Source organism: Camelus ferus, chromosome 3 (genome assembly GCF_009834535.1).
Source record: "Camelus ferus isolate YT-003-E chromosome 3, BCGSAC_Cfer_1.0, whole genome shotgun sequence".
Taxonomy (NCBI): Eukaryota; Metazoa; Chordata; class Mammalia; order Artiodactyla; family Camelidae; genus Camelus; species Camelus ferus.
Window position 1 is genome coordinate 112,366,297 of NC_045698.1, and position 12,301 is coordinate 112,378,597.

General features: G+C 48.3%; 2 protein-coding genes across 14 annotated transcripts in view; one reads left to right on the forward strand and one right to left on the reverse strand.

Annotated features, from left to right (window-relative positions):
* The window catches only part of LSM11 (LSM11, U7 small nuclear RNA associated), a 770,814-nt gene extending 759,491 nt beyond the window's left edge, over window positions 1-11,323 (forward strand). For 3 of the 6 annotated variants that reach the window (XR_004318853.1, XR_004318856.1, XR_004318860.1), the window contains 5 exons: window positions 5,504-5,702; window positions 6,373-6,549; window positions 7,461-7,636; window positions 8,722-8,863; window positions 10,645-11,323. The gene's annotated coding sequence lies outside the window, so the exon portion shown is untranslated. Of the gene's footprint in view, window positions 1-5,029; window positions 5,400-5,503; window positions 5,703-6,372; window positions 6,550-6,760; window positions 6,803-7,149; window positions 7,291-7,460; window positions 7,637-8,721; window positions 8,864-10,644 lie in introns of those variants that run through there. The other 3 variants (XR_004318861.1, XR_004318863.1, XR_004318862.1) reach the window with 3 other exon arrangements.
* Window positions 20-12,301, reverse strand: part of EBF1 (EBF transcription factor 1) — a 397,534-nt gene continuing 385,252 nt past the window's right edge. For 3 of the 8 annotated variants that reach the window (XM_032477206.1, XM_032477205.1, XM_032477202.1), the window contains exons 15-16: window positions 11,330-11,524; window positions 20-3,191 (exon numbers count right to left, since the gene is read on the reverse strand). In XM_032477206.1, the coding sequence (XP_032333097.1) occupies window positions 3,160-3,191; window positions 11,330-11,524 (227 nt within the window). In that variant the 3' untranslated portion in view covers window positions 20-3,159. Of the gene's footprint in view, window positions 3,192-11,038; window positions 11,108-11,329; window positions 11,525-12,301 lie in introns of those variants that run through there. The other 5 variants (XM_032477200.1, XM_032477198.1, XM_032477201.1 and 2 more) reach the window with 3 other exon arrangements.

The following is a 12,301-nucleotide window of genomic DNA, read 5'->3' on the forward strand; positions in this document are numbered from 1 at the left end:
ACACAACCAGGAGCTGCAATCACAGACAGGAAGTAACTTTAATTAAATATTGTGAAAGTTGAAAAGTTTTTACAGCTTGAATTTTTGCAAAAAAAAAAAAAATTATAACAATCTCTACAGTAGTTAGGTTCTCTAACAATTGAACTGTACAGTGTGTGTCGATTCCAAAAGTTTGATAAGAAGGTGAAAGGTTAGATTTAGAGATGACTTCGTCAAGCTGCATCCTAGTACAATGTGAGGCCAGGGCAGGTTATGCAATCCAGTCATCCAGAAGCTGTATTTTTCCCCCAAAACTGATATCTTAATTTAATTCTCTTATTTCGCTTTCTTCTTAAAGCCATATTCTGTATTCAGGGGAAGAATTTTTTACTTGTAAAAGTTTTGTGTTGAAGAAAGAGGGTCAGAACGTCTTTTCATCTAATCGGGATAAATAGAGGCAATGAAACACAAATTAGTATGCACATTTTAAAGGCTCTTTGGACTTTCAAGAAAAGTTCTAACCACTACACATGGCTGACAATGGGTGGCGTTTGTTGTCGGGGTCTGAGCCGGACACCTCACGGGGTGACCGGTCCTTCACAAACAGTTAAGGGGCTCACCAGACAAAATATGGCTTTAAATTGTACACATCTTCAGGCCAGCACTTACCACACCAATTCAGACAACCTTTCTGAGTACCGAGAAGCAACGCGTCCACCTTGCTTACATTTTCCAGTTTTATTATTATTATTAATCATTATTATTATTTCTCACCAAGAAAAATCAGCTTTCCTCCCCGCCCTTCCCTCCCGCAACACCCCTCCCCCACCCGCCCCAACCCATAAAAATCGCACTCTGTCTAGTGAAAACCATTGCAAAGTCCATATGGGGGCATGCACAGTTGCAGCATTGTTGTAAATTTCTTGCTCTACTAGAAAAAGTTACATTGTCTTAAGGTAACAAAACAGTTCTTTTGTGCTTTTCGATTTCTTTGTTTTTTTTTTTTTTCTTTTTTTCTTTTTCTTTTTTCTTAGAATGTTAGTGATGACTGACAGTTCTGGTGCACAGTTACAATGTACAAGTGAAATGAATATGATTTGCATTGTTAAGGCATCCAATCTGCTGGTTTATATTTATGTGAAAGACAGAGGAAATATACAAGCAGACTTAGGAAAGAAAGTATGTTCATTGATTTCTATGAAGTTTCTCCCCGGAATTTAATGCGCAAAATGCGTCACTCCAAAGGGAGAGGTTCCATGCATATTAATAGAGTAAAACAGCATTAGGGGTTTTTTTTCTGTAAGCTTCCAAAGCAAAGGATACATTTTTTTTTAATCTACAGAACTAAATGCTACAAGAATAATATGCTACTATTTTTTTGCCATATATTGGAAAAAACTTCTTAACTTACAAATAATACAAAAATAGACAATGGCTTTTGGGTGAAAATTAAAAAAAAATTGAAGCATGGTTTAAAACAATACTAAAAATAACTATAAATGAAATGTTTAAAAATCACATTGAAACAGCAAATACAACTATAGGAGACCAAACCAATCCGCACTTTTCACATAGCAAACGTACACAATCAAATAAACTGGGGGCCGGAGGAAGAGGAAGAAGGGGAAAGCAATGTACAAATTCCAAAGATAAATACATTATTTATATGGATATCTTACAAAATCCCCTTTAAAACAAAAAGCCTTTTAATTAACTTTGCAAGTATGTGCAAGCTAAAGGTAGTGAGCTTTTTTCTTTGCAAAATATGCAGTAAAATCTTTTGTGTGATAGTGAAAAACTGTCTTAAGACATTAAAATGTATAAATAGAACAACAACTTTGGCAAAAAATCACAAAAATCTACAGTATTTATAACTACATACAAAAACACAACAGCAAAGAAAAGAAGTATCGGGCAGATGCATCCTCAGAGCTTTGCGGCATCTCTGCTACTAATTCCTATTTTTAAGAACCCTTCCCAGATAATGAAAGCAAAAATTCCCATCGAACAGAAAACTATGTTTGGAAGTCTCAACTTTCTGCTCCTTTCTCCCGGTTTCCTTTTACTCTTATTTCCAAAACCCTTAATCTGTCATTTTAAGCTACGAAGTTACAAATGGTAAGGGTCGACTGATAGAGGCGCTGTCTGGAATCGGAAATCTGAAAGACCTGCCGTGTAGCTTTTGTCAGCTTTTGGAGTGTTGGTGTGAAGTCAGCATTTAAGATGAGTAAACGTGGAACGTGGAGTGTTAAGTGGGCTTTTGGCGTTTGCCACCTGGAGGGCGCATCGTGGAACCCTGTGCCTGACACTGTCCCATGGAGTCTCCAAGGAGGTGCTCACACAGTCTGTGTGCCACCCAGGTCTCGAGAGGCCATCAGCTTCAGAGGAAGTTGACACAAGCAAAAGAGAGCGTGATAATCAGGTTTAAATATGCAATTTTAACATCTATCTAGAGGCACTGGGTTTTTGAGTAGAAGGGGAGAAATTTGATCACTTACATCACTTTTTAACTTTCCAGGCTGCATTTATTTACACAGTTACTTAAGACAACAATACAAAAGAGATAAATAAGCTTGCACTGCTAAGGGATGGCATGTTAAGTTAGATATTGGAAATGCACTGTCCGAGTAACTACCGTTTGATATGCTTTAAGGCGCAAAAGCCGACCCTTAGTTTTCTAAAAAATCTAACTGGCATTCCTATTCTGTCCCATACAAGCTTTTTTTTTTTGCTTTTTTTTTTTTTTTTTACCTTTTTTGTAAATATCACCACTTCATTCTCCTTTTACACAGCTTTAAAAACATCATAAATTAAAACGTGGAGTCTTATTTATAGTGTCCCTTGTATACAGCTTTATGGTTTATAAAAGACAAATGATTGCAGAGTTAAGCTTAAAAAAAAAAAGAAAGAAAGAAAAAGTGGATTTGCTTTTATCAACACAGAATAAATATATCCCCAAGGACTTGGGAGGTACAACTGTAACCAACACCCTGCGTTCGTAGACCCCTTCCAATTTCAGTATCTGCAAGGTCGGTGATATTGTTTGTTTAAAAATCTGCAGTTATTGTGATTCCTCTTAAAAAGGCCTGAGTTAAAAGTTCCACTGTGGGACTTGTATCAGATTACTCTCTGTAGCAGAATCCAACCTCTTCATTAATAAAATTCTTCAAGGCAATTCTTTCACATGGGAGGAACAATCATGCCAGATATCGCTGTGGAAAGAGAAGACAAGAGTCAATCGTTCTGCGTCCAAACTTCTCACTGAGCGAGAGAGAGGAGGAAAAAAAAAAAGATGGAAAAAAAACACCCACACACCACTATGCTGGTTGCCTACTGGCCACAAATGTGCGCTCTCATCTTCCCTGGAATGAGTTTTTGTTATGAAATATACATGTACTTCACTAAGAATGATAATATATCAGCCTGTGTATGTGTCTTTAACAGAACAGAAAACCGTCCCTCCAAATCTGATTTCAATTTCAGAACAAAACTGGAAAGTCACATAGTTTGAATACTGCTGGGAAAACTGCAGCCCCAAAGCTTGCAAAACAGTGAGAATTTTCAGTTTGTCACTCTTTTTTCCTCCCTCCCTTTCACTTCCAAAATATAAAGTAAAAAAATGGCCCACCCTAACTGCCAGCTACTTCTACAAAAAGCCGTGGCTCTCCGTGTGCTCTGTGTTAGCACAAGGACTGAGTACCAGGGCAGCAATCTGGGTGCCTCAGTGCTGGTCCTCACGCCCGGAAGACGGAGGTGCCTTGCAGGAGGCATCATTCACCGGGGAAATGCAGTCGGGAGAAAGGATGGAGACGCAGAGGCAAGGTGTCCTCTATGCCACTGCTTCACTCAGGGTTTCTGGAATGGTCTCCCCAGGTCTCTAGAAAACTGGAGCTCAGGAAAGCTGAAGGGAGATCCCAGGAAAAGAGAAGGCTGCATGGGATCATGAAAAACCTTGCCAAGTGTTTATCCAGGGGGTCGCGCACAGTTGCATTGGGAAGAGCGAGGGCTCTGACAGGCCAGCGTCCACCTCCAGCTTTTCCGCTTGCTAACTTTGCCTGTTCCCCAGAGGTCGTTACTTGTCTCCTTAAGTCTCTGTCTTCTCAGCTAGAAAATGCCGTGTGTCGGGATTTGCGAGGGCCGTGGTAGTGTGAGGGTTGGTGGAGATTTAACTAAACAACACATGCGAAGTGCTTAGCCCAGATCGGCTCCTAGTAAAGACCTCATCGAGGTGGGCTGCTGTGATTTTTAACCCATCCTTTCTGCTGCTAAATTAGCTGTGTGACCTGGTGCTAACCGCTTAACTTCTCTGGGCTGTGTGTTTCCTCATATCAATCAGGCACCATCTGATACGAACACCTCACATGGTGGGGATGGGGAGCAAAGGGGTGAGTGCCGGAAAATGAACACAGTGTGGCAACCCTGAAACATATGCAGATGAGAGTGATGCTTACATGAGAAGCAGGAGGCAGCCATCTTTGGCTCCCAGTGATGGCTTAGCATCCCTTTAGGCAGGGAGAGAAAGTCACTGCTTTCTTTTTGTTGGCAATTCTAAATTTAAATTAATGTCCTTGTCAGTGGTGACTGCATCTGGGAAGTGACCCTCTAAATTTCCCAACTCACGTCTGCAAGAATGTGTGTTTTTGTTTGTTTGTTTGTTTGTTTGTTTTAAAGCCAGCCCCAACTGCCTCAAATCCTGCAGCAGACACAGGGAGGCTAGGTGAGGCTCTGAGCCCTGGGCCCCACATCCCGCTGCTTCCCCTCCCCCACCTCCTGACATTTTAGATTCAATTAAAAAAAAAAAAGTATTTTGCCAAACACTTTTTCCGTTAATTTTTAAACCCATCTGTATTCACAAGGAAATTTAATCCACATGTTTCTGATTCATTTACACGTAAATCATCCAAATGTTGTTTTGCAAGAGCCGTTTTGCAGTCCAAAAGCTCCTGGAGTCTTTTTCATAAGCCCTCATAAGCCATTTTTCTTAGAAACAGGAAGTGTCTCTTGCCAAATGCAGACCAACGTAACCCCCCAAAGATCTGGGATGCGCTGGAAATGCAGTCCCCTAAGATCCAAGTGAGCCCTCGATTTGACTGAAATGGGGAGCTGAGCATTTCAGTCTAAGTCTTGAGAATTCAAGACGCTGTAGCTCCAAGGACGAGGGGGTGGAGGGGTGGTGTCTCTGCAGGGTGACCGCTCAGCGTGGCTCTGCCTCCCTAAGGACCTTTTCCTCCAGGCTGGAGGTGGGTCCAGGCACCTCCACGAAAGGCAGGCCTTTCTGTGGAAGTTTCAGCCTCTGGAAGAAGCAGCGTGTCTCCTTGTGCCTCTTCCAACGAAATCTACTCCAGGTGCCGGGCGTTAAAGGCCCGTCCCGTGTCGCACAGCCCAGATTATCAGGCTGCGTCAGTACGCTACAAAGCGAAGTAGGAAACTGCCCAACTTCTTGCTAATTCGGCCAGTGGGCCCAGCCCACGTTTATCAGTTGGGCCCTAAAAACATGTCTTTTTTTTTTTTTTTTTAATTCTAGATGATCAGAATTTTTTAAAAAGACATCTACGCAGCGTCCTGGCACCTGAAGTCTGTGTTAGGTCAATGAGAGGTCAACCTCCACGAAGGCCACGTTACGAGTTACCAGGCCAAGCTCGCCGACGTACTGCCAGCCCAGCACCGGCAGGCGTGTCTGAGGCGGGAACCCGGGGTGCCAGCTCCAGCCCCTGGAGGCCCAGGTGGGGCTCCTACGCGAGCAGGGTGCCCTCGGTGGGGAGGGGCTGGCGCGGCCAACGCCGGCCTCCCGTGAGGTGGGCGGCCCTGACTGCTCCCAGCCACCCATCTTCCCACTCACCTCCACAGAAGGTGGAGAGGCGGATTTTTTTAAGAGATGAAAAAGCCCAGTTTATACATGACAGCAAAAAAAAAAAAAAAAAAAAAAAAACCTACAACGAAAACCAAAGAAACAGACAAATCTGAAAGTGACTAGGGGTGGCCTGAGTCTGCCCACACTTTCCTCTCTGTCTTTGGCGGCCCCCAGACTTCTCTGAGGGTCTCATGGAAGCTGGGGGACCCCTCTCCAGAAGAAGGCCCGGAAGTATGACACCCAGAATTCTGCCCATAACATCAGGGGGTTGCAGCTCCCCGAATCTCATCTGTCCCTTCCGAAACTCCAGATGCAGACCTGGAATCCTTTTGGGAAAGGATCCCCATTCGTGGCCTCTGAGCTTCGGCACCTCTGAAGAGGCCTTTTAATAAAGAACCCTCCCTGTGTGACCGCAGGGAAGCTCCTGGCATGTCAGAGCGGTTTTCCTCGTGTCGCTGCTGCAATCCTCAAGATTGCTTATGTGGGTGAGAGGGATGGGTGTCGGAAGCTTAGAATGTTCCAGAAATGTCACTGGCACACAGACTCGCCCAAGCGAGGCCCGTGAAGATTTCCACAAGGACGTGACAGTCTCTGAAAGCAGCGTGGGCCAGGATGTCACAAGACCGAGGTGGCCCTGCCAGTTCTCTGGCAGCTGGAGGAGCACATTCTCGGACAGAAGCTCAGAAAACTCCCGGCTTGGGAGGCAGCGTGCTTTTCAGGTCAGTTTTCATAGTCTGATAAGAACAAAGACAGGACAGAAAGTTTTGCAGAGCTGGGGGAGTTCGGAGCAAGAGGGAGGAGTGTGGTCTTCCTCAAACCACCCTGTGTGAGAATGCCAAGCTAATCAGGGACAGAGCGGGGAGGAGAGTTTGCACAAGCTGAACTCGTGCATGAGGCAAAAGATGGTTCCCTGAGATTTGCTACCAGACTCTCAAGAGTTGGGTGGGGCCGTCCAGCCTGAGCTTCAAGAAGGTGGGGAAAGGAAAAAAACCAATCACTGTGTGGGTTGTAATTTTTGTGAAATCATTCTGTCCTTTTGGTTGTAATGTTTCCCTGCAGAGATTGTGTGGGACATGGTTAGGGTTTAAAATCACCACCCCGGGGGCAGGTCCAATGGCCTGGTGACAGGATTCTTGGGGCTGCCTCTCTCCTGATTAATGAAGTCCTTTGAGGCCTGAAATTGCACAGAATCCACGCTGTAGGGACACAGCGTTAGGAGAAGGGAAGGGATGTCTCCAGGACAATAGCTGAGCACACGAGGTGACTCAAGTCTCCGACCTCTGAAAACCGACCCACTTGTGGAGTCTAAGATCAGGACAGATCAGTGACATTATCTACTAAGGATGGAAGAAGATTTCTCTGTGTTTTTCTCTTTAAATCCAACACACGCCTGCATTTTTCCAAAGTCTTTCACGGGATCTTCACTGGTCTTCATGTTCAGAAAAGGGTTCTGTGGGCAAGTAAGTTTAGAGAACTAAATGGGAATCTCTTTTGTTTACGCTCAGGATGTCTCAGAGCCTTTAATAAAACCGATGGGCGCCGTGGCGCTCTCAGACACGGGTGCAGTGAGCACCGCCATCCAGGATTGTGTGACCGTAACATTTTCTTTATTATTTTTTTTTTTCAACAGAACATCTTATGAGATTCCAGAAGTGCTGAGAGAGAGTGCCTTGTCCTAAAAGATGTCCCAGATGTATGGTAAATTGTCAAAGGTTTTATCTACCTGGGAGAGAAAATGAGTCAGAATCGCAGCAGAAACTCCGAATTTTAAAATAAAATGTAAAGAATGGAGCTTAGGACTCCCAGGTAAGGCCTTCCCTCTTCAGCCTGATCCCCGCTTCTTGGCGCCCGTGCCCAGGGATGCTGGGTGGCTTACTGGGTACCGCACGTGAGTCTTTGGCTCAGGTCTTCCTGACTCCTTCTGCTTAAAGTGCACACCCTGTCTCCCTGTGTCCCAGTCCCGCTCACCCTTCACCCAAGGTCCAGTTCAAAGGCAACTTTCTCCACGAAGCTGTTCTGAATTCTTTCTAATCTTTCCCTCCTCAGAACTTCCACCACGGGGTACCCATTCTCTCCCAGCCAGATCTGCCCTCTCTCTTGTGGCGTCGTGTTTCCTCGAACACAGGAAAAGGTTTTAAGGTCAGGATTTCCTGGTCCACATAGGCCCAACCCAGTGGCTTGGATATGACCATTCAGTTTAGCACAGGGGCTTACCAAGTAGCCTGTCTTGGTAACCCCAGGCTCCCCCCATCTGCTAGCTGTGCAACTCTGGGTGTGCTGTCCTGGCTCTGTCTCAGTTTCTGCATCTGTGAAATGGGGGCAGTAAACAGCCTGCACCTCAGGGTGGCTGGGAGGAACACGAGATAAAGCAGGAGCCAGGCTGGGGGTGTAAGGCCTCCTCCAGTGTCAGTGGCTGTGACCCTCGTCACCACCATCACGTGAGCCGGCAGTGCGTGTTTTTGGGGGGACTAAACATGAGTGCAGCCACAGAGGAGGCTGAGAAAGGGTGCTGGAGAGAAGGGCCTCTAAGGAATTGGCTTAAAAGAAAAAAAAAAAAGACTGACGGACAATTAGCAGAGTGGTAGTTGGAGGTAAATAGACCTTTAAAACACTTAAACAGCCTAAATGTGTCACCTCCAATCTTGTTTATATGGTCAATTTGCTTAACCGGCTCTTCCTCCGTCACTTGCCCTGTCTTAACGATCACAACTCTGAAGACGCGGGTCCGAATGGAGCAGGTGTCGCTGTAACGATGGAAAGGAGCAGGAGGAAGAGGGCACTTCGGAGAGCCTCAGCCTCAGTTCTCTAACCCATCGATGTCCTTTTTTTTTTTTTTTTTTTTATAGACGTGGGATTTAGAGAGCTAAAGTGAAGTAATTCTTTGGTTACAGGTCTAGGAGCGCACTGTCATCTTTCTCAGGGGCGTCTCCAAGGCCCCAGGCAAGAGCTCCCTGAAGACAAGGGTGCCCCGCACCCAAGGCTGCAGGGACCGCGTGCAGAGGGCAGGGGACAGCCCGGACGTGCGGGCGCCCGGTGAGTGCGATGGGTGGGGGTGGAGCGCGCAGGACGGAGGACAGCTTCCAGGAAGATGGTGTCAGTTCGCGCGACTTTAAATCTCTACTCACGCCTCCTCCCCTGCCCCCTCCCCAGTGTACGAGACAGTGTTGGAAAGACAAAAACCACCAGGAAGAACCTCCAGGACACATGCTCAACCAGAAACAAGAGGCAGCGTCGTCCACAATAGCAAATCCCCCACAAAGCGTGTCCCCGAGTCACACCCCGAGCCCCCGAGGCCGAGCAGCTGTGTGTTAGGAGCACGATGGGGAGGTGGAGACAGAAGAGGGAGCGGTCTCTGTACTTTGGGAATCTGCACAGACGTGGGTTAGAAACGCCCTGGGGGTGACAAGGACACAAACTTTCTATGTGTCCCTGTCTTGACGCCGTTTCACCGGTACTTAAGTGCACACACGCACGCACACACCCCGCTACACCAGATGTTCCCTATAGCTAGCAGGTTCTAAAATCCGAGCTGAGTCCCTGTTTTCAGTCCCTTCCTGCGTGCACGCGGCATGAAAGGACACTCGGCCTGACCGAAGGGCTGTGCACTTGGGTCGCTGGTGGCCAGCGAGACAGCGGCTGCGCCACCCCCGCGGTTGAGCACGCACCCCGTTCCACCTCCCTCCTGAGGCCAGGTCTCTATATAACAAGGGTTGGGACTAGCAGCTCGAGAACAGCAGACTGACTTCCCCTTTCCATATGTTTTATCCTTATTTGAACCCATTGTGAGTTATGTTCACTAAGCTTTCGATCCTTAACTTGCCAGCTGGAGGTGTACTGGGGGTGACAAAGTCTTATTTTTAGCTGAAAAAAGAGTTAGATGTGCATGAATGGGTGGGTCCCCTTTGTGGGGTGGGCATTTCCTATCACAAGTGAAACTGCCTGAGGTGTAGTTACACAGGCCCATTATCTTCCTCTTCCCCCTAAAACAATGGATTTGCCAGTGCATGTTTCACCGACCTTGGCCATGCCGGGCAGACTGGCCAGCAGGCTTTTGAGGAATGCTCTGCAGAGCCCGTGCGGAGTCAGAAAGGCAGAGGAAGTAGGAGCTCAGGTTCTGGAGACACACAGACTGGATTCGGTGCTGGCTCCATCATTACTGGCAAACTGGGCCTTAATTTCCCCATCTGTATAATGGGAATAGTGCTGGCCCCATAGGGTCTTCGAGAGAATGGATGTAAAGTGTCCAGTTACAGAATCCTTGAATGTGAGTATAAATAGAGGTGTAAGACACAGGGCTGCTGTCCTGACACCTCTAAGCCTCCACAGCTGACCCCCATCAGTGAAGACGGGCCTGCTGGCCACCAAAGGAAGGCTCCATGGGGCTCAGGGTAGGCTGGGGCTTAGGGCACAGACCCTGTGGGGTTCAGATTCATCTCCACTGAGTCTGGCTATGCCTGTGGGCAGGTACTGACTCTCCCTGTGCCTCAGTTTTATCATCTGGACAGTGGGGATCATGATTGCCCTCCCGTTTCATCAGGAAGTTGTGACGACTAAGTGAGACAGAGCAGGCTCGGGGCTGAGCACTGGTCAGTGCTCAGTGATGGGCTGCTGATGATTTTACTGGTCTGTCTGCCCCACCAGCTGCCTCAGGAGTCCTGGGCGCATCCTGTTTACCCCTCTGACTAATAAAGTGCTTGGAGAGAGACGAGATGAAATTTGGAGCCTGAGTCTGAAGCCAGCCTCTGCCACGTACCACTGTTGGAAGCCAAGCAATGTCCCAACGTCCCTAACCTCTGCCTTTCTCATCTGTAAAGCAGGGGCTCTGAGCGCCTCCCACACTGTCACGCTGCAGGGAACGAAGGCGGCCACACAGGTCAACGTCCCAACACAGGGCCAGCACAGAAGATGGACCCATCTTAAAAGGGTGAGTTTTTCTTTTTCCTCAATGAATAGCAAGGTCCCCTCAATTCTTGGTGACTGTTAGTTTCCTATTCCAAGATGGGGATGAAATCAAACACTCTCAATATGAACCAGAGTCCTCTGGTGGCACTTTGGGGTCTCTGGTTCCCAGTAGGAAGTCTTGGGTCTTTGGTCTGAGATGCGGTAACCTCAGGGCTCTGGTCGGGCCATCTCACCCCCTCCCCGTTACCAGCCCCACACACGTTCACGCTGACACAGGCAACAGGAAGGGAAGTTTGAGCGACCTACTTCAGGAGAAGGCCAGTCCCGGGAGGGACCCTGCACTGGAGAACTTGCTAGAGTCCACAAAAGACTGGTCTGATTATGGCCACCACAGGGAATGAGCAAGGAGAAAAGAGAAACGATGGCATTAGTAAGCAGAAACAGGATTCTCAAGCAGTTCCCGGGCCCGAGCTGGACAGAGACCGGGGCTGCTCAGGCGGGTCCAGCAGAGGGGGTGCCGAGGGCAGACGGACACAGGCGGGCCCCGGGACGGAGTGTCTGGGTGTCTGGGTGGCCCGGGCGGGGTCCGGGGCTTACCTTGCAGGCTGTTCCCGTTGGTGCTGGTGCAGGTGGGAGGCGGGGAGGTCTGGGGTCTGACGACGGGCGCAAAAGCACTCTTCTGTTTCACGGCTGAGACCATGTTGGCTGGTGAGAAGGAGAAGATGCCGGAGGAGCTGCTGCAGTTGGAGGGGAGGCTTGTGGAGGAGGCCATGGTGGGGCTGGATGGCACGACTGAGAGGGGCAACGGGAAAGCAGAAGTGAGCACCTCCCCTGGTGTCCTGAGACGAGGCCCCCCTTCTACCGCGAGCCCTCCCTGAACTCTGGGGGCCCTGTCTGCTGTAATCGTTAGGTACGTGGCATATGTTTCCTTTTGTTGGTGGTGATCTTTTTTATGGGTTTTTTGTGGTCCTCCTGTGTGCCAGGTGGTGTGCTGGCGCATCCCAGGCCAGAAAACAAAAGTGCTTTTATAAGGGATAGAGTTGTACACCATAGCCTCAAAGGTGAGCATGGCCAACTCTGGGGAGGCAGGATAGGGGAAACCAAAGAGGGCTTCACGGAGGAGGTGTCAGGGGAAGCATTCCAGGTAGGGCTAAACTAAGGCTCTAGCAAAAGGGCTGGCGATACGAGAGACAAGCGGCGGCCAGCTTGAGAGGGTGTGGTCAGGGGAAGGAGAGGTGTGAGGAAGAAGAGAGAGGCGAAGGCAGCGCCAGGATTCCAGTTTAAGGCACTGGCTGACGGTGGTGTGTGTGTGGCCCTTGTCTCCCCTTGAAGCTACAACCTCCTTAAGGAAATGACTGTATCTTAACGCTCCGCGACACACATAGGTAAGTAGGTGGCCAGGTGGGTAAACAGTCCGCCACGTGCAACATTTGTGGAGAACGCGGAACCGCAAGTCCCAAGCTCTGTCCCCCGGAGCGGCGGGATGGGAGCTCCATGTGAGCACTCCCAGTCTGGGGCCAGGGTGTGTGGGCTACCAGTGCTGGGAGGTCTCTGGCCGTCCAGACAGAG